Source organism: Vulpes vulpes, chromosome 11 (assembly GCF_048418805.1).
Source record: "Vulpes vulpes isolate BD-2025 chromosome 11, VulVul3, whole genome shotgun sequence".
NCBI lineage: Eukaryota > Metazoa > Chordata > Mammalia > Carnivora > Canidae > Vulpes > Vulpes vulpes.
Window position 1 is genome coordinate 89006382 of NC_132790.1, and position 26806 is coordinate 89033187.

Here is a 26806-nt window from a genome sequence, read left to right on the forward strand (position 1 = left end):
CCTTTATTTTGTATATGTGTGTGTCCTTTTCAGTTTGTCTCACAGTCTAACTGCCAGCAGTTCCTGAACACTGTTTGGTTTGGACAGATGTCAGGTTACCGACGTAAGCCCACCTGTAAGAAGATAATGACTGTTTTGACAGTGGGCATCTTTTGGCCAGTTTTGTCACTTTGTTATTTGATAGCTCCCAAATCTCAGTTTGGCAGAATCATTCACACTCCTTTTATGAAATTTATTATTCATGGAGCATCATATTTCACATTCCTGCTGTTATTAAACCTCTACTCTCTTGTCTACAATGAGGATAAAAAAAACACAATGGGGCCAGCCCTTGAAAGAATAGACTATCTACTTATACTGTGGATTATTGGTAAGTGTCAAGTTTATTCAAAAGATCCTTTTATTTAGCCTGTTAATTCTCCCTTGCTTGATGATCATTGAAGACTTAACTAACATTTTTTGTAATGATAAATGATCTGAACTTGATGATAAGGGAGAAGATCTCTTATTAAATATTACTTAATTACATGAAAGTGAAAAATTATTCTCAGTCTCTAAAATTGTTCATTATCATTAAAACAGAAAAACAAATTGTGCTGATCATGCTTTTTTGGTATAAGAGTATGAATCTTGTCTTAGGTACTTTGAAATGTAACACATATCATACTTTGTTGCATTTTAGAGTTAACTATTTTGTTTTATTATACTGTTAGTTTTCCTTTTAAGAACCTATGAACTTATGAGGTTACATCTTTATCTCTAATATAGAAACATTATTTAACTTTAGATTTAAAGGCTTCCCCAGTGACTCACTCAGTATGAATCAGTTCTTTGTAATGAAGTCAGATATTTAGAAATGACAGGGTTTTTAAATATAAGATATTTTATTTTCTGAAAATTGTGTTTATGAATATTATGCTACATGATAAATATTTTAAATGACCTGCAGTTTTTCAGCTCTCAACCTTTTTTGTGGGGGATAGAGGGGAGTTGAGATATAATCACATTGTCTATGGTCTTTTAATGACATCTCCTTTATTTCTCTCTGGATCTTCTGTCTTGTTTTTTGTTTTTTGTGGTTTTTTTTCATTCAATTTAGTTAACACATAGTGTGTTATTAGTTTCAGGGGTAGAATTTAGTGATTCATCAGTTGCATATGACAACCCGTGCTCATTACATCAAGTGCCCTCCTTCATGCCCATCACTCAGTTACCCATCCACCCACCCTCCTTCCCTCCAGCAACCCTCAGTTTGTTTCCTATAGTTAAGAGCCTCTTATGGTTGCCTCCTTCTCTGTATATATCTTATTTTTCTTTCTCTTCCCCTATGTTCATCTGTTTGATTTTTTAAAATTCCACATATGAGTGAGGGGCTCCTGGGTAGCATAGTTGGTTAAACAACTGACTCTTGGTTTCAGTTCAGGTCATGCTCTCAGGGTTGCAAGATTGAACCTCACATGGGACTCCGACTTCAGCAAGGAGTCTGCTAAGGTTTCTCTGTCCCTCTCCCACTGCTCCTCCCTGCGCTTGCTTGTACACTCTTTCTTTCTCTCAAAAAAATTTTAAAGATTTTTTAAAAATTGCATATATGAGTGAAATCATAATATTTGTCTTTCTTTGACTTATTTTGCTTAGCATAATACCCTGTAGTTCTATCCACATCATTGCAAATGGCAAGATTTCATTCTTTTTGATGGCTAATATTCCAGTGTGTGTGTGTGTGTGTGTGTGTGTGTAAACATACCACATCTTTATCCATTCATCTGTTGATGGATATCTAGGATCTTTCCATATTTTGGCAGTTGTGGACAATGCTGCTATAAACATTGGGGTGCATGTGCCCCTTCAAATCACTATATTTGTATCCTTTGGATAAATATCTAGTAGTGCAATTGCTAGGTCATAGGGTAGTTCTATTTTTAACTTTTTAAGGAGTCTCCATGCTTTTATCTAAAGTGGCAGCGCCAGTTTGCATTCCCACCAACAGTGTAAGAAGGTTCCCCTTTCCGCATTCCCACCAACATCTGTTGTTTCCTGAATTGTTCATTTTAGCCATTCTGACTGGTATGAGGTGGTATCTCATTGTAGTTTTGATTTGTATCATATCAAATGATGCTGAGTGATGTTGAGCACTTTTTCATGGGTCTGTTAGCCATTTTTTTTTTTCTGTTGGCCATTTGTATGTCTTCTTTGGAGAAATATCTGTTCATGTCTTCTGCCCATTTCTTGACTGGATCTTTTGTTTTTTGAGTGTTGTGTTTAATAAGTTCTTTATAGATTTTAGGTACCAGCCCTTTATCTGATGTGTCATTTGTGAATATCTTTTCCCATTCCATAGGTTGCCTTTTAGTTTTATTGATTGCTTCCTTTTTCAGTCTTGTTTTTATTTTTATTTATTTATTTATTTTTAAAAATATTTTATTTATTTATTCATGAGAGACACAGAGGAGAGAGAGAGGCAGAGACACAGGCAGAGGGAGAAGCAGGCTCCATGCAAGGAACCTGATGTGGGACTCGATCCCGGGTCTCCAGGATCACACCCTGGGCTGCAGGCGGCGCTAAACTGCTGCGCCACCAGGGCCGCCCTCCGTCTTGTTTTTAAATTCAGCTTTTCTCTCCTATCTTTTCGCTATTTGCTATAGAGTAAAAGAATATTAAAATTTGGTCTTTTCTATGTTATAAAGCATTGGTTGATCAATATGTTCTTTATTGGCTTAATTATTGTATAATTTGAGAAAAATTAATGTATCAGTTTCACTTTTAGTTCTCCTTTAGCTATTAGAGTAATTTACATTACATGTTTTGAAATTTTAATTTTTATTTGGAATTTAGTTAGTTTCAAGTAACTTGATTTAAATCAAAGTTTTACTTTTATTAATATTCATTCCATTATGCATTAACATTTAAAATTAGGTATATAAAGTAAAAATAACACACATCTGAATTCTAAGCTAAAGGGAATTAAATACTTTCTTACTAATATTTTCCTCTCTTGTTATTTCTGCTATTTTATCTAAAATTTAATATTTTAATTTAGGAAATAATTTATGCTTTATCATATGTAATTCCAAGTTGCATCATTGAACAGCTTTCTAGTGTGAAACTTATTTATATTGTTTTCTGGATAAGGTAAAAAGTATTAGGAGAACAAGAGAAGCAAAATTCAAGATGAAGCTGTAGAAATGGATGGTGCTTCAGACTGTGGACAGCCTTAAGAGCCATGTTACTTGTTTTGATTTTATGCTAAGAACAATGGAAAACCGTTGAAATTTTTAAGTAGTTGAGTGACATGATCAGATTTGCCTTTTGTTTTTGTTTTTCAGATTTATCTTTTGAAAAGATCATTCTGGCTACAGTAGAGAATGGTTGGGAGGATAGGGCTATGGCAAGAGTGGATGGAGGGAGACCAAAAAGGAGGCTGTTGCAGATGAAAGCTGATGGTACCTTGGATTTAGGATGTTTATGATAGAAAAAGAGAAAAGGGAACAGATTGGAGAGATATTTACAAAGTAAAAATAGGACATTGAAGCACACAATATTAGGAGGTGAGGAAGAGTGAGTTTATTAGCAGTATAGGAATTTTGGAAGAGTGCTTGGTTTGGGGATTTATGGGAGGGTAGATCCTTAGTGTAGTTTTGGATACATTGAAATTAAAGACTTCAAGATCTCGAGACAATTAGACATCATAGTCTGGAGCTCAAGAAGAAGTCTAAGCTTGAGTTAGCAATGTGTGAATAATCTGCATATAGGTTGTATATGAAATTATAAGCATGGATGAGACATTTGAGAAAGTATAAAATGAGAATAGAGGATGTAGGACCAGGTTTTGAGGAATCCCAAAATGATGGGATTATAGCTTATAGTGTTGATTACTAATTCTTAAAAAAACAAAAAACCTGAAATATAGCACATTGACTAGTGAATGCATTGATTATAATAGGTTAAAATTGTTTTGTCCTCTTAATTCAACTCTGAAAAATCAATTATGTGAAGTGTATTAGCTTCGTTTTATTATGGGGAGTTTCACAGAAGATAGGAAACCAAACCACCTGGCAGCAGTACTCACTATTCTTTCACCTGTCTGTTTTTTTTTTTAAATCAAAAATCTTTTCCAATTCATTTTGTAATTGTTGTCGAGTTCCTTTTAGATATAATAGTGGATTTTACAGAAAATAAAACGCTTATTTCTGTAAGCATCTTTCTTGGTTTAATATTTCAGTGGTACTAAAATAGTAGACTATTCAGTTTAACATTTTCAGATAGTTTTTTTTTCAGATAGTTTTTATGTATTCATTTAAGTAGAACTTTTTAAAGTAATTTCCCTGCCAGATCTGCAAATATTTAAAAATGATTTTCTGCCTAAAATATGGGTATTGTATAATTAAGATGTTATAAACAGTTTTTCAAGAATGTTTCATGTGCTTCCTAGGGGAATTATTCTCCCTACTGGTAAGCCAGAGGATGTTTCTGACTCACTTAACTTGATCTCCACCCAGGTGTCATGTTGCAGCACTCTATTCTTTTATTACTGTATATTCTCCTTAAAAAGATTTTATGAAAGAATTTATCATAAAACTATCCTGGATTATAGTATGTTCTCTGGTACCCCTAGCAATATATTAGCTATGGAGGAATTTCTGGCCAAAAAAGGGGAAGGGATTTTTTTGTTTGTTCGTTTTATTTGTGTATATTTATTCATTTAGCAAATTTTTTAGCACCCAACTGTGTATTATGCACAATCCAGAACATTTAGGACATTGGTTAATAAAAACAAGAATTCTTACTCTTGAAGAGTTTACCCAATGTTAATAAAAACAAGAATTCTTACTCTTGAAGAGTTTACTCTTAAGTGGGGTGAATACAGTCAGTTAATAATAGACATAGGGATCCCTGGGTGGCGCAGCGGTTTAGCGCCTGCCTTTGGCCCAGGGCGCGATCCTGGAGACCCGGGATCGAATCCCACGTCGGGCTCCCGGTGCATGGAGCCTGCTTCTCCCTCTGCCTGTGTCTCTGCCTCTCTCTCTCTCTCTCTCACTGTGTGCCTATCATAAATAAATAAAATAAAAATTAAAAAAAATAATAGACATAATAAGCCCACTCTACACAATGTTTGAAAGTGTTAAGTACTAAGGGAAAAGAAAGAAAGAAGCAGAGTTAGGGAGTTGGGAGTGGAGGACATGGGATTTGCAATTTTAAATAGGATGATCAGAGTAGATGGTAAAGGAATTAGTCCAGTCTGGGTGAGGAGCCTCTAGTCAAAGGGAGCTGATATAAAGGCCCTAATACAGGAGTCTTGTGTTTCAGAGGACAGCAAGGAAGCAAGGAGGCCTATGTGACAAGTAGTGGAAGGAAAGATTGATAGAGAATGTCAGAGGGGAGAAGTGATAATAGGGCCTTACAGGTCACGGTAAAGAAATTACTTTTGACTCTGAGTGAAATGAGATAGAAGGGAAGATTTGGTGCCCACTCTGCACAATCAGCAGCAGTGATCCTGGGTTCTCATTGACGTTCATACTTGCAGTACACAATAGGTGGTAACCTGGCACTGGTTTACTTACTAGCTTTGTAAAAGGGTACAAGATAGGAGAGTACAACATGTCAGCATTACAGCTTCAAATATATCTTTATTGGCAGTTCTTAAAAAGTTGGGCTGGGGATCCCTGGGTGGTGCAGCGGTTTGGCGCCTGCCTTTGGCCCAGGGCGTGATCCTGGAGACCCGGGATCGAATCCCACGTCAGGCTCCCGGTGCATGGAGCCTGCTTCTCCCTCTGCCTGTGTCTCTGCCTCTCTCTCTCTCTCACTGTGTGCCTATCATAAAAAAAAAAAAAAAAAAAAAAAAAAAGTTGGGCTGTTTCCTCACCCTATTGTAGGCACGTTCAATTGTATGGGATGGGATGAGGACATATGGATGGGCATGGGCTATACGCCAGCTAGTGAAGTCTCAAATCTAGCAGCACCTGCATCTCATAAAGCCCAAGCGTGTAGCTCCCACTGCAAGCACATTCTTGAGTTAAAAGAGACATCACACAGAGAACTCGAGGCCTGTGTTTCTCAACGTTTTTTTTTTTTTTTTTTTAAATCTATGAAGGGATGCCTGTGTGGCTCAGTGGTTGAGCACCTGCCCTTGGCTCAGGTCGTGATTCTGGGATCGAGTCCCACATCTGGCTCCCCGTAGGGAGCCTGCTTCTCCCTCTGCCTATGCCTCTGCCTCTCTCTCTGTGTCTCTCGTGAATAAATAAATAAAATCTTAAAAAAAAGAAATCTATTAAGACTCAAAAAAAGATCTTTATAGATAAAAGTTTTTTAAACATCACAAGTAGAGTTAAAGTCAATAAAGAAACATAACCCTATTTGCTGATGAGTTGACTTAACATTGTAAAGATGCACCATCCTGTAAACTTTTGAGATATTAAAAGCTACAATATTCAAAGTACTCCAGGAAATCATATAATGATTTTTTAATAGCAAAATTGGAGCACTCATATTAGTCATAACACTAATGTAATTAAAAAATACTGTTACAGGAATGAACGAATAAGCAATCAAGTAGAATGGAGAAACCAGATATATATTATTCAGTTTTATATATATGATATATATTATATACTTCAGTTATGAATTATTTTTAAAAATTTATTTAAATTCAATTAATTAACATATAGTATATTATTCGTTTCAGAGGTAGAGTTCAGTGATTCATCAATCTTAACGTGTGTCTTTTTATATTCCTGGCTGTGTCTGCCTTCAAGGTCTGTAAGTCTGCTCAGTCTACCCAGTCCAGATTCAGTTTCCCAACCAGTGCTGTTTTTATAACAATGTTGAACAGAGCTGACATTCTGTATTTTTCTTTTTTTCTTTTTTAAAGATTTTATTTATTCATGACAGACAGAGAGAGGGAGAGGGAGAAGCAGGCTCCATGCAGGGAGCCCGACGTGGGACTCGATCCCGGGTCTCCAGGATCACGCCCTGGGCTGAAGGCGGCGCTAAACCGCTGGGCCACCAGGGCTGCCCGACATTCTGTATTTTTCTTAGCGTAGTATGTTTCCAAGGAAACCCCTTTAATAGGCAGTAACATGAGGTTGTGTTCCTGTGGAGAAAGAGTTCGGACCTGTAGTTAATCCTTTCTCCTCTGGGAGTTACCTCAGAGTTTTGAGAAGGGAAGTAAGACTTGGATTTTTTATGAGGATTACTCTGGTTGCTATGTAGAGAGTAGATTTTAAGGAGACCAGGAGAAAAGCAGGGAAACCAGGTAGGCTATTTCAATAATCCAGGCTAGACAGAATGATGGTTTGAAGTTGAAGAGAATTCTGTTTTGAAAGTAGAGTCAACAGGATTTGCTATTGCATTGAATGTGTGGTTTATTTTTATTTATTTTCTAAAATTTTATTTATTTATTCATGAGAGATGGAGAAAGAGGCAGAGATACAGGCAGAGGGAGAAGCAAGCTCTCCGCAGGAGCCCAATGTGAGACTCAGTCCCGGACTCCTGATCAGACCCTGAGTCAAAGGCAGACGCTCAGCCACTCAGGCATCCCTGAATGTGTAGTTTAAAAGAAATATGAATCAAGGATGATTCAAGGAAATTTGGATTGAGTCACTAGAATGATGAAGTTTCTATCAAATGAGATGGGAAGACTTCCAAGTACAGTGAATTTGGGGGCAGAGATTAAGAATTCAGTTTGGATATGTTCGGACATCCCATTGGGCATGTAGAGCAGTCAAGTACGTATACAAGTTGAGTTTAGGAGAGAAAGTTAGAGATATTAATTATTCTATAAATACAGATTGAGTTTAGAGATATAAATTTGAAAATCTGCCCATAGATGGTATTTAAAGCTGTTAGAGACTAGACTGGATGAAGTCACTGAAGTAGTGAGCATCATAGAGAAAAGAAAATAAGGAACTGAGTTTGTGTGTGTGTGTGTGTGTGTGTGTGTGTGTTTAACAACAATTTATTTGTTTCCTTATGCTTGTTTCACATTTATTAAAATTCCTCCCTGAGAGATTGTCATGTAAAACTTGCAGTTATTTTCTTTCAAATTATGAAAACTTTTTACTTAAAATACTAAAATATTTTTCTTCTGAAAGAAGCTGTAGCTGATGCAAGTGTTATTTATTTAATATCTTGAGTTTTAAAGTATTTTTTAGTCTTTTATTGAATTAAGAGCATTGTTTGATTCATTTTCCTTCCCTTTTTTTTAGGTATGATTTGGTCAGATATTAAAAGACTCTGGTATGAAGGATTAGAAGACTTTTTGGAAGAATCCCGTAATCAACTCAGTTTTGTCATGAATTCGCTTTATTTGGCAACTTTTGCCCTCAAAGTGGTTGCTCACAACAAGGTGACTATTAGCTATGTTAATTGGAGACACAAATGAAGTTTCCTTACAAAAAACCTGAGATATGTAGCTGTATAACTCAGAGTTACGTTGGCCCAAATCTGTATCTGATGTGTTTTCATTTTAAACCCATCCCAGTATAAGGGAATAGTGTGCATTGTTTCCTCCCTTCTGATAGTTTAAAGGATGTTAATTACCTTTAAATGTTGGTTACCTATTATATGCCAGACACCATGGTTGATACTTGCTATACTTTATCTCATTTTATCCTCACAGGGACTCTATGAGACAGATGTCCTTATCCCCATTTTGCAAATAAGGAAAACGAAGCTCAGAGATATTAAGTAACTTATCCAAGACCACACAGTAAGAAACCAAGACTGGATTTAAATCCAGGTCTGTCTAGGCATTTTTTTTCTACCAAATGCCGATTCCTTATATCTGAGCTAGGTTCATTTACCTCATTAATGTGTATATATACTTAAAATGAGAACACAGACTTACTTAAATTGATTAGTGTTAAGTTATCTTTATACCTGCTAGAAAAAAGTTTATCTTTAAGGATTCATTTTATAGTGTTTGCACATTCCAAATCATGATAATTATCTTCCATAGCTTAAAAAGTGATATAAATGTGATCCTTTTTGATGCCTCTATTTTTAAATTTAGAATTTGACATAAATTTAGTTTTATACACATCTTGTAATTTTATGAAGATATAAGCCTCTTCCAAGTCCAGAAAAGGTAATAGATTTTATGTTAACTATCTTTGTTTAAGCCCTGAGTTTAGAATTCTTCTAAGGCATTACAGGCAAAGAACTGAAAGATATATTTTCTGGTTTTTTAACTAATTTATAGACATAGAGAAAGAAAACTGGTTATCTTACATCATTTTACCTTATTAAAAAAAAAAAAAAAAACAACCTCCTCCTTTAAATAATCAGTAGCATGGAACGTGTTTGTTAGGTATTTTCAGTGGCCAGAGTTGTGAAATTACTACGAAAATAAAAATTGTTCATACATAGATAAATGGTTGGGGGTCATTGGTATCTTACACTGATCTCTTTAGTTCTAGAAGTGGGGTGCTCATATAATTTTTTATCCAAACCAGGACACTTTGAGAATGAAAGGGGGCATTAATTATACCAGGAAAAGAGGGATATTATTTGGGACTACCCAGGCAATTGAAACATGTGGCCATTCTATGTCTGAGTATAATAATGCACTCTTTTTCTTAGTATTTAGAAGGGAGAATTTCTAGGGTTCATTCTGGAAACCTGAGTTAAAGGGCCAGGTTAATTTAATATGTAACTAACTAACTGAGAGCAAGTGATATTGCCTCATATATGTAGAGATCTTTCATTTAGTTAAAACAATGTTACTTGTATTAAAAGAAGAAGACTTAAAAAAAAAAAAAAAAAAAAAGAAGAAGACTTGATAATAAAACGTAAAGGAGAGAGCCCCTAAAAGAGATAAATAATTCATTTTCTTTCAATACTCAGAATATTTATTTTTATTTTCCTAAGTTGAGGGAGCTATTAACCTTTGGCTTTTTCTTCCTAACTTTAGTTTCATGATTTTGCTGATCGGAAGGACTGGGACGCATTCCATCCTACTCTGGTGGCAGAAGGGCTTTTTGCATTTGCAAATGTTCTAAGTTATCTTCGTCTCTTTTTTATGTATACAACAAGCTCTATATTGGGTCCACTACAGGTAAATAATATTTCTAAAACAATATTTGTTAGATGTCATTATGATTATGTTTTTCTGTTGGTCCACTGGAGCACTATTCTCTCTTGATGTTAAACTTTGCTTTTGAAAATAATTAACAATTGAGAGGACATTGCATGTTCCTCTGCTTTGCTTCTGGCTGAATAATAATCTCTTGTTTTCAGATGTTCAAACTTCATTCAAACTCTCCCTGCCGTCCATAGACATAGATTTGTTAAATATAGTTATACCTCAGACAATTGAGGGACATGAAAATCTGTTTTTTATCAAAATGAATCTCACATTTACAATTTTAAGTAATAAATATGAGGGAGATGTTGTGGCAAAAAGAATTCATACTTGATGACTTTGAAAATATGTAAGCTATATTTTTAAAATATTCTTTCATTTTGTTTAGTAAATATTAAATGTAATAAGTTGGGAAATAGCATATTCAGAATTAACAAATTTCATAGAGTTCATGTAGTTTGGTTTTATACTTTATAGTAATTTATAGCTCAAGAAATTGAACTTTTGAGACAGTATATGATTTGTTCAGAGTAGTATGATTATTATTATCATGAGAATCCAGGACTAAATTCTAGGTCTATTTACACAAGAAAGGACTCACAATTGATTGAATTTACCCGACAGATTGTGGCAGTGATTCTTTTTAGAAGGTGGGAAACAATTCTGCTATGTAACTAGCTCTACATATACTGTATTGTAAGTTATAAGTCTGAAAGTCTGAGTAATATTAATTTTTTCTCAGTAAGTTGAAATTTACTATGATTGTAGATTTTAACAACATTTTTAAAGAGGTTTTTTTTTTTTTTAGGTTTTATTTATTTATTCATGAGAGACAGAGAGGCAGAGCTGTAGGCAGAGGGAGATGTGGTATGATGTGGGACTCAATCTCAGGACCCTGGGATCATGCCCTGAGTCAAAGGCAGATGCTCAACCACTGAACCACCCAGCCATACCTAAAGGAGATGTTTTAAATAAGAGGCATAATTACCTTCTCCAAGTAGAGCTATGAAAATAAAAAGTAGGAAAAACCTGGTTGGCTTGGCATTGACTATCCTGCAGCAGTGTTTCCTGAAGTGTGATTTTCTTAACCAAGTCTGGTGAGGTGCTCTGACTGAAATAAGTCAGACACACTGCATTCCAAATAACTCCTTTGGGAATTATTCACAGTGCACATTATCACATTAAAGCTTATGAGAAAGAAGTAAAAAAAAAACTTGCTTAATCTTGTTTAAACGATCATTATATAAACTCATTTAATGTCATACTCAATTTTCATTAGATATGCTTAAGTCTCTGTTTTTCTCCAAAGCAATAGTACATGAGACACTGGTTTTAGACTGTATTTTGATTTAGTTTTGCCACTAATATCCTCTATGAATGTCTTAATCAAGAATCAACAGTATTTTTACATGCATGTTGATTTTTTTTTTCTTTTTAGCTAAAAACCGATAAAATCACTAAGTTTCTATACTGGAAATTTATTTTTTGTAGATTTCTACAAAGAGTTAAAAAGGAAAAAGTATGCCATTATTTCTTAGTGAGTTATCTCTTTATATTTCTTAGAACTGTTGAGTCAGGTCTTCTGACTTAGTCTCTTCCTGAAATAACTGTATAGATGTGTATACAAATACTGCATAAGTGGATATTTGTCATTTCAGCTGTTGTGTGTATTTTTCTCCTCCAGCAAGATAATTTATATTATCCTAATAGCCAGAGAGCTAACAGATAATTAGGTGAAGCCAACAAATATTTATTGTGTTCCTGTTTTTTAAAAGTCTGCAGGTTAGTCATATGCTTAAATATTATGATTTAGTTTAGTGAATGATTTTTTAAATTGTCTTTATTAAGGTATACTTTGCATACAGTAAAATACACCCATCTTAACCATGTAATTTGATGAGTTTTGCATATGTGTGAATTTGTTTAATCACCACCATAACCAAGATAGAGAACATGTGTATCACCTCAAAAAGTTTCCTGGTACCTTTTTGCATTTAGTACTTCCCTTACCCTCTCCCTTGGCAACCATTGTCTGGTATAGACTAGTCTCAGAACTGAAGGATTTGGAAATACAAATATTATTAGTATGGTATTATAAAGCAGATTTTCCCAGGCAATCTTTAGAGTGTTACTGATTCGTGTGGTCACACACACGCTCTCTGCTCCAGGTCATTATATCAAATCTGTATTCTGCAGGAGGAAGGGGGAAAGCAGAGGGGGAAAAGGCAGGAAGCATGGGCCAGCTATCTTTCTCTTTTTATCAAAAGAGCAATAATTTTCCCTAGAACCCTATCAAATGCTTCCACTTACTTATAACTCACTGGCCAGAATTTGGTCACATGGTTATTTGTAGCTACAAGGAAGTCTGAGGAGATGAATACTTTTTTTTTTTTTTTTTAAGATTTTGTCTATTTATTTATGAGAGACACAGAGAGAGAGGCAGAGACAAAAGCAGAGGGAGAAGCAGGGAGCCTGATGCAGGACTTGATCCCAGAATTCTGGGATAACGCCCTGAGTTGAAGGCAGACACTCAACCATTGAGCCACTTTTAATGAGAGGAGTACTTTTAATTGAGCATATTGCCCTTCAAGAAATCAGGGCCTGGTTAGTTAGGAAGAAGGCAAAAAATAGATATTGACTAGGAATCTGTAGAATCATAGTTTCAGGCTTTTACTTAAAGAAGTTTTCAAATAGAGATATTTGTTTTTCAGTGTAGTCTTACAAACGTGACAGATTTGTATTGCATAATTCAGCCAAAATATCCCAGAAAAAAATTATTAGATGATTTGTAATACATTTTTCCATTTTGTTCATCATAAGTAAGGAACTCAATTAAAAGGGAATGATCCAGTTATGAATGTAAAATAAATGCAAAAATAAAATTGACAGTAAATTAATTACTTTAGCAAAAGTGTAACTTTTTTTTCCCCTTATATATATACTTGGTATGTCAGATAATGTTTTTATGTGATCACTGCAGTTGGTTTTTAAATTTATCACCATTTACTAACATTTATTTTCCTTCCAGATTTTTGCAGATTTAGAAGTTGACAGACTTTTATTTTAGCTGGACATATATAGCCTGTAGTAGTGGTACGGATCTCTCCCTTGGTTAGAATGACCATATTTTATCATCCAAATGGAGGCACTTTGGAGAATACTAACTTGGGAAAACCAGTGGAAACTGAGACTGTCCTAGGCAGATTAGGTCACAGGAATATCATATAGTGTAATATATAAAATAGTTCTAATTCAGCAATGAATGAATCCTCTGTTTTAGTACTTGACATTTTTCTGATTATGTTCATTAAATTTGTGGCTTACGTCATGGGTAGACTTTGGAAGATGACGTCTGTGTCTGGCCCTATTTACTTTGTAGCCATCTCTCACTATATTCATCTCTGTCTCTTACTGATATACTTCTCCATCTGGGTCAAGACCAGTCACTAATCTCACACATGCCCATGCTGTCTCACTTCCATGTTGTTTATGTTATTACCCTGTTAGGAATGTCCCAGCCATTTTTCTACTTATTGAAATTTATTTATTCAACAAACATTTATTGAGTGCCTGGCAGTTATTGGACACTGAGAATACTAAAATGAGTAAGCTCCAATATTTTCTTAAGGAGCTTACAGTGCATTGAGGGGGACAAACAAGCATGACATTTACAGTGGTATTGTCAAACTGCTCAGAGAAAGGGCTTGCTTGGTTTAAGGCATTTCCAAGAGACACTAGAATTAATAAGTCTTGAAATATGAGTAGAAAGGAGGTGGGTTAGGGTGTCCCAGGAAGAGGGAACATCTGCAAGCTTTAGGGCTCTTGCCACTGGAAAATCCATTCCTACACTCCTACTCCCCTGCTAATGGATAATTCCATCCAATGAACTTGGTACTTTGAACCTCTAATGAGCACTTCCTAGAGCTTGTCTTAATTGTGAGACAATTAAAATTTAGCTTGTCTTAACTTCTAGATGATATTATTTCTACTAAATTAAAAAGTCCTTGAGGATGGGGAATATATCTTTATTTTTTCATCTGCACTTTACTCACTGCCTTGCCGTAATAGTTACTTACTGTTTGTTAAATTGAATTGGAAAACTGGTTAGAATGTACTTGAGTAGAGACAAGTGCTACTTGGTGCATGAAAAGAAAAAAGCTAATGGAGAAATAGAACAATATCCTAGCTGTCCCTGGAGCTGCTTATTCAAAATAACAGCAACCACTATTGTTGGACATTTCATGTGGGCCAGGCACTGTGCAGTTCTCCACATATTTAATCCTCGTCACAACCCTTGCCATTTGTTATTTCCATTTTACAAATGGGGGATCTAAGGCTTAGAGAGGTTCAGTAGTTCACAGAATTGGACCCAGGTAGAGTCAAGAGTTGAACCTTGGACTGTCTGTTGAACCTGGTCTGTCTGAATCCACAAACCAACCTGCTTTTTGAAGTTAGCTTTTCTGCTTTTATGAAGGATGCCAACTAATGCACTTCAACAGATACGAGTCATGGTTGAACATAAATCAGTAATGTTCTACATTTTAACAACAACAACAGCAAGACATGAAGATAGAAACTAAAAATAAAAGTGGCAGTTGTAATAATAATAGTTAACATCTGGCCCTTACTGTGGGTACTATTTAAGATCTTTATTTACATTTATTACCTTATTGAATCCTCACAACCATTCTAAGAGGCAGACTCTTTTATTTCCATTTTACAGAGGAAGACACTGAGGCATAGAGACATTAAGTAACTTGCACAAGGTCACACAGCTGGTAAGTAGCTGAACTGGGATTCCAGCCCAGATGATTTGGCTCCAAAGCTAATGATCTTCACCACTCTGCTAAGTTGCCCCTCTGTTTTGAATGCTACAGATTAATATGATTCCCTCATTGACTGTTATTATACAACACTTCTTTGGGTAGGCTTCGATAATATACGGATCTCAAAAATTCTTCCTGCTTTATTCATATGTTTCAAATGAAGTAAACAGTCTTTAGCACTTGTAGTTCAGTCGTTAGACAGAAAGGACTAGATGGAACCAACCAACTGGGTTCAAAACCTTGCTCCATAACTTATTGTTATTTCATCTCTGTGAGTCTCAGGTTCTGTGTCATTGTTATGAGGATTAAATGGATCAGTATATATAAGGTGTATCTCATGGCAGAGTCCCTGACATGTGATGAGTTTTACAAAAATGATTAGATCCATTTCTCCATTCCCTTTATAGTTAGTGGAGTTAACTGTGGCAGAGCTGAAAAATAACACAAGGAAACTTAGAAAGTAAATTAGTGTCTGACAAATAAATGCATATTTTATTCCTAGGGAATTATTTGGCTTTACTGGGTAGTTATTAGATTTGATTTACTGGTCTGTATAGCATAAATGGCATATTGTTGTTCTTTGCAATGAGTAAAGAGTGATTTCAGGTGTCTTACATTTTAGGGTTGGACATTTTCTTTAAGAAGCATGAATGTTACAGTTAGAGGAAAGCTTAAAGGTCATGTAGTCTGGGAGTTCCCAAATTGGTGAGGCTCAGAATCAGCAGGGGAGCACATGAAACCTTCATTTCTCAGTCCTGTCCTCAGGGATACTGATTAAATAGATTAGGGTAAAGTCTGGCAAGTTTTTAATAGCATGTGGGTGAGTGAATCTGATGTAGCATATATCCATCCCTTTTACAGGTCAGGAAACTAAGGCCCAGTTCACAGTGTCAGAAAAAAAAAGACATGGTGAAAAATCCTAATTAACAGTTACATTTTTTTCTTTGATATTTATTCACGTATTAATTCAATAAGCCATACAGTCACATAAGAATGAAATCCGTCTTAATTGTGCACAGCCCCAAATTTTTGATGGAAGAGCTAAGATAAAAACCACAAAGTAATGTTGTGGTTTTTTTTTTTGTTTTTTTTTTAAGATTTTACTTATTTATTCATGAGAGACACAGAGAGGCACAGACACAGGCAGAGGGAGAAGCAGGCCCCATGCAGGGAGCCCTACGTGGGACATGATCTGGGGTCTCCAGTATCACACCCCCGGCCAAAGGTGGCGCTAAACCGCTGAGCCACCCAGGCTGCCCACAAAGTAATGTTTCAGAAAAGCTCTTGTGAGAAGTTAATAGAATTCTACGTCTGCTATCTATTAGTTCTGTTACCCTGAACCATTCACTAAATCTCCCTGAGCTTCACTTTGTCACTTGGAAAAATAGAGATAATACTAGCCTTTCCCATCCTGCAAGGTAAATAAGAATACACGATACCTCTTGGAAAATGGTAAAGAGTTGTATAAAAACCATATAAAAAGTAGTTCTGGGTGGCCTCAGTCAGTTAAGCGTCTGCCTTCAGCTCAGGTCATGATCCCGGAGTCCTGGAATTGAGCCCCAAGTTGGGCTTCCTCCTCAGCGGGGAGCCTGCTTCTCCCTCTGCCTTTGCCCCTCCCCCTGCTCATGCTCTTTCTCTCTCACTCAAGTAAATAAATAAAATCTGCTAAAAAATGTAGTTATGTGTTCAACATTTTAACTATAATGCTGGGCTCTGGAGCTTACTGACATTCCACCTGCTTTTAAAGACTGTTACAAGAGACAAACAGATATTGGTGTAAAGTGAAAAATAGTATTTTAGAAATTATAGACAACGTACTTTGAAGCATAACTAAGGCAGTGCCTGGAGAGAGTCTGGAAAGCTTCTGAAAGTGACATTTGATCTGGGCCTTGAAGGGTTGAGAAGCCTGGCTGGCAAAGAACATAGAGTTACCTGTACGAAAGCATCAAGGTATAAAAGCATGGTATGCTTAGACAAGACAGGATGTCTTTTGTACTTGGACAGTGGCAGTTGGAAAGATGAGGGTGAAAAAAATAGACTGCACTGGACTCTTGAACGCCTCTGTGCCAGAAATTTGAATATTATCACACATGCAAAGGAGGTTTTGAGTGTGAATGCTTGATCAGATAAAACTTTTAGACGGGATTGGGGGGAGGGGCGCCTGGGTGGCTCAGTCGGTTGGTTAAGCATCCAACTCTTGACTTCAGCTCAGGTCATGATCTCAGGCTCATGCTCAGCATAGAACCAGCCTGGGATTCTCTCTCCCTCTGCTCCTCCTTTCTACTTGAGCTTGCTCTCTCTCTCTCTCTCATAAATAAATAGATAAAATCTTTTTTTTTTTTTTTTTAAAGAACTTTTAGACCAGTAACTATGGCTTTTTCTGGATAAAGATTGGAAGGAGAATGACTAGAGATTGTCCTTATTATTGCTTCATTAGCAAGTTCTATAATTTAACACTTGATGTGAACCATAATGTTACCAGCTTTTGCCCTATCAGGCCTTTGGCATATTTTTGCTGTTCTATGCAGTGCTCTGTGTAGAGGGCTTTGCCTCTTTTAAAGTATTTCCTAAGGATAAATCTCTAGTAACATATCAGAAGATATGATCTTTATATTGCCTCAGTATTTTTTATTTTTTATTTTTATTTAAATTCAATTTGCCAACATATAACATCCAGTGCTCATCTCATGTGCCCTCCTTAATGCCCGTCACCCAGTTACCCCACCCCATCCTTACCTCCCCTTCTGCAATCCTTTGTTTGTTTCTCAGTTAGGAGTCTCCTGGTCTGTCTTCCTCTCTAATTTTTCTCACTCAGTTTCCCCCTCTGCCTTAATATTTCTCTACAAAAGGATGTATTAATTTTTGATCTCACAAGCAGTATAAAAGCAGACTTTTCACCACATTCAGTAGCATTTGGTGCTAAGTTATCCTATCTTAGCAGTTTGCATTTGCATTTCCATTTTTCTGGTTATTAGGAAAGATGTATATATTTTTCTCTGTGTGTGCCAGTTTAACTCTGTGTAAACTTCAGTATCAGTATTTTAATTACCTTCTTCTTTTCATTTCCTAATTTTCCTATTTCTTGAGTAAGTAGTTTAAAATAAGTAAATGTAGTTTAAAATGAGTAAATGTTTTCAAAAGCATGATTATTATTTTTACAAATAAATAAGCCTCATAATCTGTCTCAGACTAAAATAGATTTACTGTTTTTAAATTTTACCTTTTATATGAATGTTTGGTTAGTGTGCTTTTTCAGTTAATACTTACCCCTGGGATATCCACTGTAACTACTTTTGATTCTTCCATCTTATGTAAACACTAATATCATGCTTTTAAAGAACAGGCCTTGAAAGTTCCTGTTTTTTTTTTTTTCATTAAATATTGTTCATCTTGATACTGAAGTTGAGTTATGCTTACTCTTTAAAACATAGTAATGTTAGGGACACCTGGGTGGCTCAGTCGGCTAAGTGTCAGACTCTTGATTTCAGCTCAGGTCATGATCTCAGGGTCATGGGATTGAGCCCTGTGTGGGCTCCTTGCTCAGATTCTCTCTCTGTCTCCTTTTGCCCTTCCCCTTGCTCACTATTTTTCTAAAGTAAATAAATAAATCTTTAAGAAAAAACTTTGTAGCTCACTCTCTTTCTAAAACAAATCTTTTAAAAAAACAGCTTAGTAATGTTAAATTAAGGCTTCTCTTTTGGACTAAATTTTTAAAATTAAAATTATAACATCATACATGGTCACTCTTGGGAAACCCTGTTTACCTATAAATTTACTTACAGTGTCTGAATTTTCTTCAAAGGCAGTCTTTTTTAGTTATCTAAAGCAGGTACTCTATTCTTACTGTCCAACTTAAGTTCTCTGGTCTTATGGCATGGGTTTATCTAAGCCTCACAGATCGAATAAATTATTTCTTTTCCAAGGTGATTCAGTATAAAGCTATCATTAAGAAGGAAATGTTTCTTCTCTTTTTCACACATTTCAAGCTTACTGAATCTAAAAGTTCTCTATTTCTTCTCTCAGAATTTTGCAAGGGGAAGTGAGGGAAGCACAAGGCTTCTAACCTACCACATGGCCTAGTCAAATGTGCAACTCAGGCATTTTGGACCTCTCCAGGGTTGCAGAGTCAAGGTCACCAGCTTGTGGTTTGCCTCAAAAATTTTAGCACACCTCTTCTACTTAATTAGCTGGCTCACTTTAGTGGGTTAGAGGAGTTTGCCTACTTGCTTGTCACTACCATTTTGTGTCATTGGTAAGTGGTGTGTATTATTTTGTCAGGTTTGAAGCAGTGAGAAATTTTATTTGAAGCTGAATTTAATTAACTTTATAAAATTGACTCGTAAATCTTGAGAAAAGATTATTTTTAAACACTATTTTTTAAACACTATTTTTTATATTGTAACAGTAATAAATGCATTTGGTAAAGAAAATTCAAAGGAAAAAAGTCTGCCTTCCAACCCCTAGTCCTATCTTCCATAGATACTCACTATTAACAGTTTCTTGTGTAAGCTTCCAGAACTTTCCTCTGCACATTAAAACCTATCTGTATGAAAATATATATCTAATTTATCCTTTAAAAAATAGACATGGGAGCTTATAATACTGTTCTCTACCCTGCATTTTTGATTTAATATTTTATAGGCAGTTTTCTGTGCCAGCACATATAGATACACTTCATTCTTTCCAACAGTACTTAGGATGTTCTAATTTTTTTTGGTACCTCTAACAGTGCTGTAGTGAAAGTCCTTGTATATACATACATCTTTGTGTATTTCCTATCTATTGGCTAAATTCCAAGGGATAGAATTACTGGTCAAAAAGGTAATGTCAAATTATTCTTCAAATTTGTATGCTAATAATTTAAATATCAAGAATTTATGAAAAGTAACCTATTTTCCACATTTTTAGGGAGTGTTGGAGGATAATGAAATTAGGCTTGAAACAAGCTCCCGGATGCACTTCACAGGTTCACATTACAGTAGGGACCCAGGTACTAGACCCACTCATCTGGCTTGAACACATAACATTTTCTTATATTTGACCTAAAATGAAAGAAAATTGACCACCTTGGCAAAAGAGATTAAGGCAGTTCTAAAGGAGGAAATGCTGTCTTTTGGGAATTGGTTTAGAACTGGTCACAAAAATCAAATGAAATACTTTATGTCGTGATTTTATATTTGAAAATTTTAAGAAGCTATAAATATAAGCATTTCTTTCCCTTTAGGCTTGAGCAAAGAGTTTCCTTTTATTCCTTGCAAATTAGGCTTTTCTTAAATCTCCATGTCTATCTCTTAACTTCATCACAGCAATGTCCTCTGCACACCTGGTCCAGATTCAAGAAATGTGCCATCCAATACTCACAGTGCTGGCATGATTAGAGTGGCGTTTTGTTAGGCAAGGAGATTATGGATGTTTCAAAAGTACAGAACTATCTTACCCAGATGGAATAAAAAGAGTAGACTGTGGCATATGTTTGTTTTACTTTTATTGCCTGGTCATTTAATACTTAATATTTTGTTTTCCTGATAATTTTAACGAACACCTATATAATATATTCCACAGATTTCAATGGGACAGATGTTACAAGATTTTGGAAAATTTCTTGGGATGTTCCTTCTTGTTTTGTTTTCTTTCACAATTGGACTTACACAACTGTATGATAAAGGCTATACCCCAAAAGAACAGAAGGACTGTGTAGGCATCTTCTGTGAACAGCAAAGCAATGATACCTTCCATTCGTGAGTGTCTTCTAAAATTTTTAATAAGTATATTTCTCTCTATTGTGTTGTATATGAATTAGTACCTAGAGAAATAGAACCTCAAATTTTCTCTAAGACATTTTTTTAATAAGAAATACTTATTTTTCATGAATCATTTGATAGTTAATCTTTATAGAAATAGAATCTCAAGTAAATGATAGGCCCAAAATATTACATTGTTTCCCCCACTACAGTCTGTTTTAACAGAGGAACTCTTGGCATTTTGCACATTGTATTTTGGGCAGGACAGTTTTCCTCCAGTCCTTTATATTGCAGGACATTTGGTGTATTTCTGCCCTTTACATAGTAAATGTCAGTGGCAACTGTCCATCACTGTTACAGCCAAAGCAGTCTCTTGCATTTTCCACACTTAGTAGGAGGTCACTAGAATTGAGAATCATTAGAGTTTCATCAACAATTTTTTCTTCTAATTGGTCATATCATAAGAAATTGAACAATCAGTTGTGGGGCAGAGAAAATACCTCCGCTCATTGTAAAATAACATAATGGAGAAGAGGGTGTGGAATTACCCATTTGTTGTATTTCTGCTATGTACCAACTCTTCTTTAGGTACTCATATGTCATCTTATTTAAGGAATAAAATTAAATGAACAGTAAGTATTCATTTAACACCCTCTGTGTAACACACTGTTCAAAGTGCTGAGTGAATGAAGCACCAATGAATAAAACTACCTCATGGAGTTTCTATTATATTATAGTGAGATGATAGAGGCAATAAAAAGAGAAATAAAATATATAGTATATTATGCAATAAAAGAGGCTAAGGAGACAAAGCTTGGGCCAGGGAGGTTATATGTGTGAGAGGGTACAGTTTTAGATAAAGAGACGGGAGGGCCTCACCGGAGATGACATTTAAGTAAAGATGTCATGCTGATGGAGGATCAAGACCTGAAGAATATGGCTGGAGGAAGAATATTAGCAGATAAAGGGAATTGCAAAGGCAAATGCCCTGAGATGGGAGTGTGGTTGGCAAGTTCAGGGAAAAGCCAGGAGGTCAGTGTGAACGGGATGTAGTGAATCAGAGGGAAAGGTGTAGGAGATCTAGAACCTTACTGATACTTGTAAGGACTTTGGGCTACTGAGGTTGAGAGCCATTTGAAGTTTCTTCGCAGAGGAGTGATGGTGACGTCTGTCTAGGCATTAGCAGTATCTTAGAGGCTGTTTTGTTTAGAATAGAGAGGAGAGCAATAAGAGGTTAAACAAAAATAATTTATCCTCCTGTTGAGTCTGTCTCTTTGTTTAAGGGAAGGCATGTCTGTACTGTTGGGTTCAACCTCATTCATTTTATAAAGTATTCTTAGATTATCAATATTTTATTTACGGAATGCTACTATAAATGAATTCTTCATTTTTGCTAGTTAATTTCTTTAATTTTCTTTTAAACAGAAATGTAATTGTCTTTACAGGTTCATTGGCACTTGTTTTGCTTTGTTCTGGTATATTTTCTCCTTAGCACATGTGGCAATCTTTGTCACGAGATTTAGTTATGGAGAAGAATTGCAGTCCTTTGTTGGAGCGGTTATTGTTGGGACGTACAATGTCGTGGTAGTGATTGTGCTCACCAAGCTGCTGGTGGCAATGCTTCACAAAAGCTTCCAGTTGATAGCAGTAAGTGTTCATTCTTTCAAAGACTTTATATTCTTTCAGATCATACCAAATGTATGCAGTAGATAAGGCAACCAAAGATTATAAGAATTAGTATAATATTTAAATTAAATATAGATTTTTAAAATGTAAGTAATGTATTAACTGCAAATCTTGAACCAAATTTTTACCTACAAGGTGTGCAAACTTTTGGAGAGTTTAAAATTCTCTCTTTCCCTCTGTCCCCCTCTACCTCTCTCCCTTGCTCCTGCTCCTTCCACCCTCCCCTCCGCGCACGTGTTTGTGTGTGTGTGCGTGTGTGTGATCATATTCTATTTTGCTTTTTCATGAATGTCTCAACAGAATCATGAAGACAAAGAATGGAAGTTTGCTCGAGCAAAGTTATGGCTTAGCTACTTTGATGACAAATGCACATTACCCCCACCTTTCAACATCATTCCTTCACCAAAGACTATATGCTACATGATTAGTAGCCTCAGTAAGTGGATTTGCTCTCATACATCAAAAGGCAAAGTTAAACGGCAAAACAGTTTAAAGGTAAGAAATTAAAATTGCAACTTTTTGTATCTGTGAATGTTTTTAAAAATCCACCTCATTTAAATGTGGTTTATACACATTGTTAGTACCATGTAATTGTTTGTTTTCAAGGAATGGAGAAATCTGAAGCAAAAGAGGGATGAGAACTACCAAAAAGTGATGTGCTGCTTAGTGCATCGTTATCTGACGTCCATGAGGCAGAAGATGCAAAGTACAGATCAGGCAACTGTGGAAAACCTAAATGAACTACGTCAAGATCTGTCAAAATTCCGAAATGAAATAAGGGATTTACTTGGCTTTCGGACTTCTAAATATGCTATGTTTTATCCAAGAAATTAACCATTTTCTAAACCATGGAGAGAATAATTTTCAGTAATAAACCTGAAAGACTGCATTTGCATAATTTGTGATTAAACCAATAAGGTATCTATTGAAATTAAAATGAAGAATTATGTAAAAGCCATTCTTTAAAATATTTATAGCATAAATATATTATGTAAAATATGTATATAGAATTAGTTTTTTAAAATCCTCCGTTAGTAGCTTTTTGCCAAAACAGATTAAGTAGATAGATTTTGTTAGCATGTTGCTTGGTTTTCTAACTTGAACAGTGCTTTAAAGTTTTTTCTTTTTATGTTTAAGAAGGGCAGTTATAATTGTATACATTGCCAGAAGGTTTTGTAAAATGAAGATCAGCAGATGTAGGCTGATCTCCATTCATAGGACACATCTGAAATGTAGTAAGTCATGGTTTTTAAAATCTCTGTTTTAGGAGTTCACATGTAGTTCAGTATTTATTGTTCAGGAGTATAGTTTTATCTAAAATAGGTAATTTTTTTTTATTTTGTTATACTCTTAAGTAACAAAGAAAAACCCCAATGGATATTTGAATCTGTTTATGTCTCTATAAATTTCAATTCACTTCAGTTTTTGTTATTGTAATATATTTACTTTTTCATGGTTGTAATCACTTTATATTTTTTATTTTGTTTTTTTCACTTAATAGTATTTTATATATACATTTCCATGTATTGATATAGTCCACATATTTAAATTTTTATAGAATTATATAGTTTTTGAAAAATATAGTTAGACTTTTCATTTTATAGCAATCGAGTATTTGAGTATGTTTATAGGTTTGCACAGGTACTTCACTAAGATTAGGCATTTGGTGGCTTTTCATTTTTCATTATCATGGTAGTGCTATAATTTTTTTCAGGTTGGAGTGACTGTTCATAGTTATAAAGCTAATCCAAAATAAGGATTTTGAAGATACTTTATCATAAGTGGTCACAGCCTGCTTTGTTTTTGTAAACACTGAAAGACCCTTTAATGCAAAGATTTATTTTATATTTGGACTAAGGTTCTTGAACTAATCTCCCAAAGTATTTTCCACAGAATTTAACATAGCTTCTATAAAAGTGACCTCTTGCTTATTTGTGGATCATTCTTGCTACTTAAGATGAAAAGCCTTGATTTTTTTTTAAATTGGAGAATAAAATATGTATTTAAATTTTTTTCCTGTGTTCATGTAAGGGATGTAGTTTAAAAAGTTACACAGACTATTGCTTATATTTTCTTGCAGCATTTCCTGTTAAAAGGTGGTTAGATATATAATTATCTTCTTAACTGAACTTCAGATGGTCTTAAGGCCACAGGGTGCAGGTAACCCTTGGTCTGTAAGCACCACTGATCCAGGGATCATTGGCTAAATATATTGGTATTGTGCTTCATCTTGCTTTTTACTTTTTATTTTTTAATTTCCAAATTGTAAGTGTTCCCTCTTTGGGGCAAATTCTTATAAAAATGTTTATTGTAAAGTTATATATTTTGTCTACAATGGGATTATGCACTTCCCAATTGGGATTTTACATCAGGATTTTTAGTCATTCTAAAAAATACCTAATTATTAAATCAAAATATTTATAGAGTGCCTACTGTATGCATGAGTTACTTATGAGGTATATTTTGAATGACAGCATATTGTAAGAAAAAAGGTAAATAAAACTTGATATTAGATTATAAATTGGCATAGTCTGTTTATTGGATTATCATATACTTTTATACTTTTTTGTTGAAATATCATTCACCTAGCATAAAATTCACTATTTTAAAATGTATAATTCGGTGTTTTGTTTTTTTTTTAAATCATGGGGAGAAAGGTCTCAAATGTAAAACATCAACATCAGACCCCTTTGTGCTCCTTTCCACCTCCAGTGGCAATCATATTGAAATCTTTTAGCTATTTCTTACATTTATAAATGCCATATTTTGAAATAATATGTTCACACAAAGACCTGTATGTGAACATTTATAGCAACTTTCTCCATGATCCCAAACCAGATCACTGAGAACAACCAAATGCCCATCAAGTGGTGAATGGATAAACAAATGTACATCCATACAGTGGATATTTATTTAGTCAGTAATCCAGAATTGCATCAGAGTTCAGGCAGAGAAGCAGAACTGCCAGGATATTTGCAGGCATGTGTGTGTGTTTGCATAGTGATTTGTTTACAGGGATTTGCTATTCCACAATTGGGGTTTGGTAAAGCATCTATCTCTGTGAGGCTGCTGTTTCTGCACCTAATGTAGAGCTCACAGGGTAGACAATTAGGAAGGAGCAGTAGATGTAAAGTGGAAGAAACAAGAAGAACAAAGCTGGAACCCAGGAGGATGATGGACACCTATGTCACTCTTCATGGGCTCAAACTTGGATAATTAGATGTATCGTGTGTGAAAAGTTACCTTTTGTCAGGTTGCTAAACACACACTTGACCTCGGAGTTGAAGAAGCTTTGAAGGAAGATCCTAGGAAAGGTAGGACAACATAGACCACACTGCTGCCCCATCCCAAAAGTTGAGCCAGCAGATAAGTTATACCCCATATGAGCTACAAAAGTGCCTGCATAGAAATTAAGATGGCTGCTGCTTCACGTCTGCCCTCCAAATTTCACACTGAACTGTGTCTTGTGGCTCATCCTATATAAGGAAGGAAATCCTGGGAAACAAAACAGCCTACCCAAGTTGGCCCAAGAACAAACTACAGATCTATGCTATAACAGACGAATCTTAAAAGTATCACACTAAATGAGGAAGCTCATCACGAAAGGCTACATGCTGTATGATTATACAACATTCTAGGAAAGAGAACTATGGAAACTGAAATCTGATCATTGGTTACTAAGATCTGGTGGGAGGAGAAGATTGATGGTACAATTAGTCAAACACTCAAAAAGGGTAAATTTTAATGAATAGAAATTATGCTTCATTAACCTGACAAAAATACATAAGGCTACAACTTACTAAAATAAGAAAATAACAGTAGACTTACAGCTCAGCATCATTCCAAAAGAAAACAGTGCTTGAATATGCAAATTAGTAGCCCATCGTTAACAACACAGTGGTGTGAAGTATGGTAATAAATACCAAGATAAATTATTCTGTACTACTTTTTCAAAATAATTTTGGCTATTCTAGCTTCTTTCTTTTTCATCTAAGTTTTGGAATCTGCCTATAAATAAACTGAAAGAGTTAGTTGGGATTTTTATTGGAATTGCATTGACACTGAGATTTTTGTTTTCCTCAGAAAATACATTTATAAAATCTAAGCAGGCTGAGGTTATAGGTAGGCCCTGAGGAGTAAACCAATTGGGTCTAATTATTCAGATTACACTAAGAAAATATTAATGGTACCAGGGATACGGCTGCCCTGAATTTCTCATTTGTAATTTAATTTGTTAGCTCTTTGGCATCACTGTCCTATTCATAAACGTGTTTCTTGAAGATAGACTTAGAAGAATTACCAGTTATAGCGTTCCTCTTCATTTGATAATATCACATTGTTTTCTTGCTCCCCTTGTCCTCATTATGAAATACTTTGATATGGCCATTCAAAATTAGGAAAAATTTAATGTGCTACCTACATGCTTTAAAAATAACCATCTTCAGGCGACATGATTTCTGATGTAAATTAGGTTA

At 35.2% G+C, this 26806-nt stretch overlaps 1 protein-coding gene across 9 annotated transcripts in view; it reads left to right on the forward strand.

Annotated features, from left to right (window-relative positions):
• The window catches only part of TRPC1 (transient receptor potential cation channel subfamily C member 1), a 66295-nt gene extending 41443 nt beyond the window's left edge, over positions 1-24852 (forward strand). For 8 of the 9 annotated variants that reach the window (XM_026018515.2, XM_026018516.2, XM_026018518.2 and 5 more), the window contains 7 exons: positions 34-370; positions 8202-8341; positions 9908-10051; positions 20467-20642; positions 22091-22292; positions 22632-22826; positions 22938-24852. In XM_026018515.2, coding sequence (XP_025874300.1) covers positions 34-370; positions 8202-8341; positions 9908-10051; positions 20467-20642; positions 22091-22292; positions 22632-22826; positions 22938-23165 — 1422 coding nt within the window. In that variant the 3' untranslated portion in view covers positions 23166-24852. Of the gene's footprint in view, positions 1-33; positions 371-8201; positions 8342-9907; positions 10052-14801; positions 14857-20466; positions 20643-22090; positions 22293-22631; positions 22827-22937 lie in introns of those variants that run through there. The other variant, XM_072727063.1, reaches the window with a different exon arrangement.
• The last annotated feature ends 1954 nt before the right edge of the window (positions 24853-26806 follow it).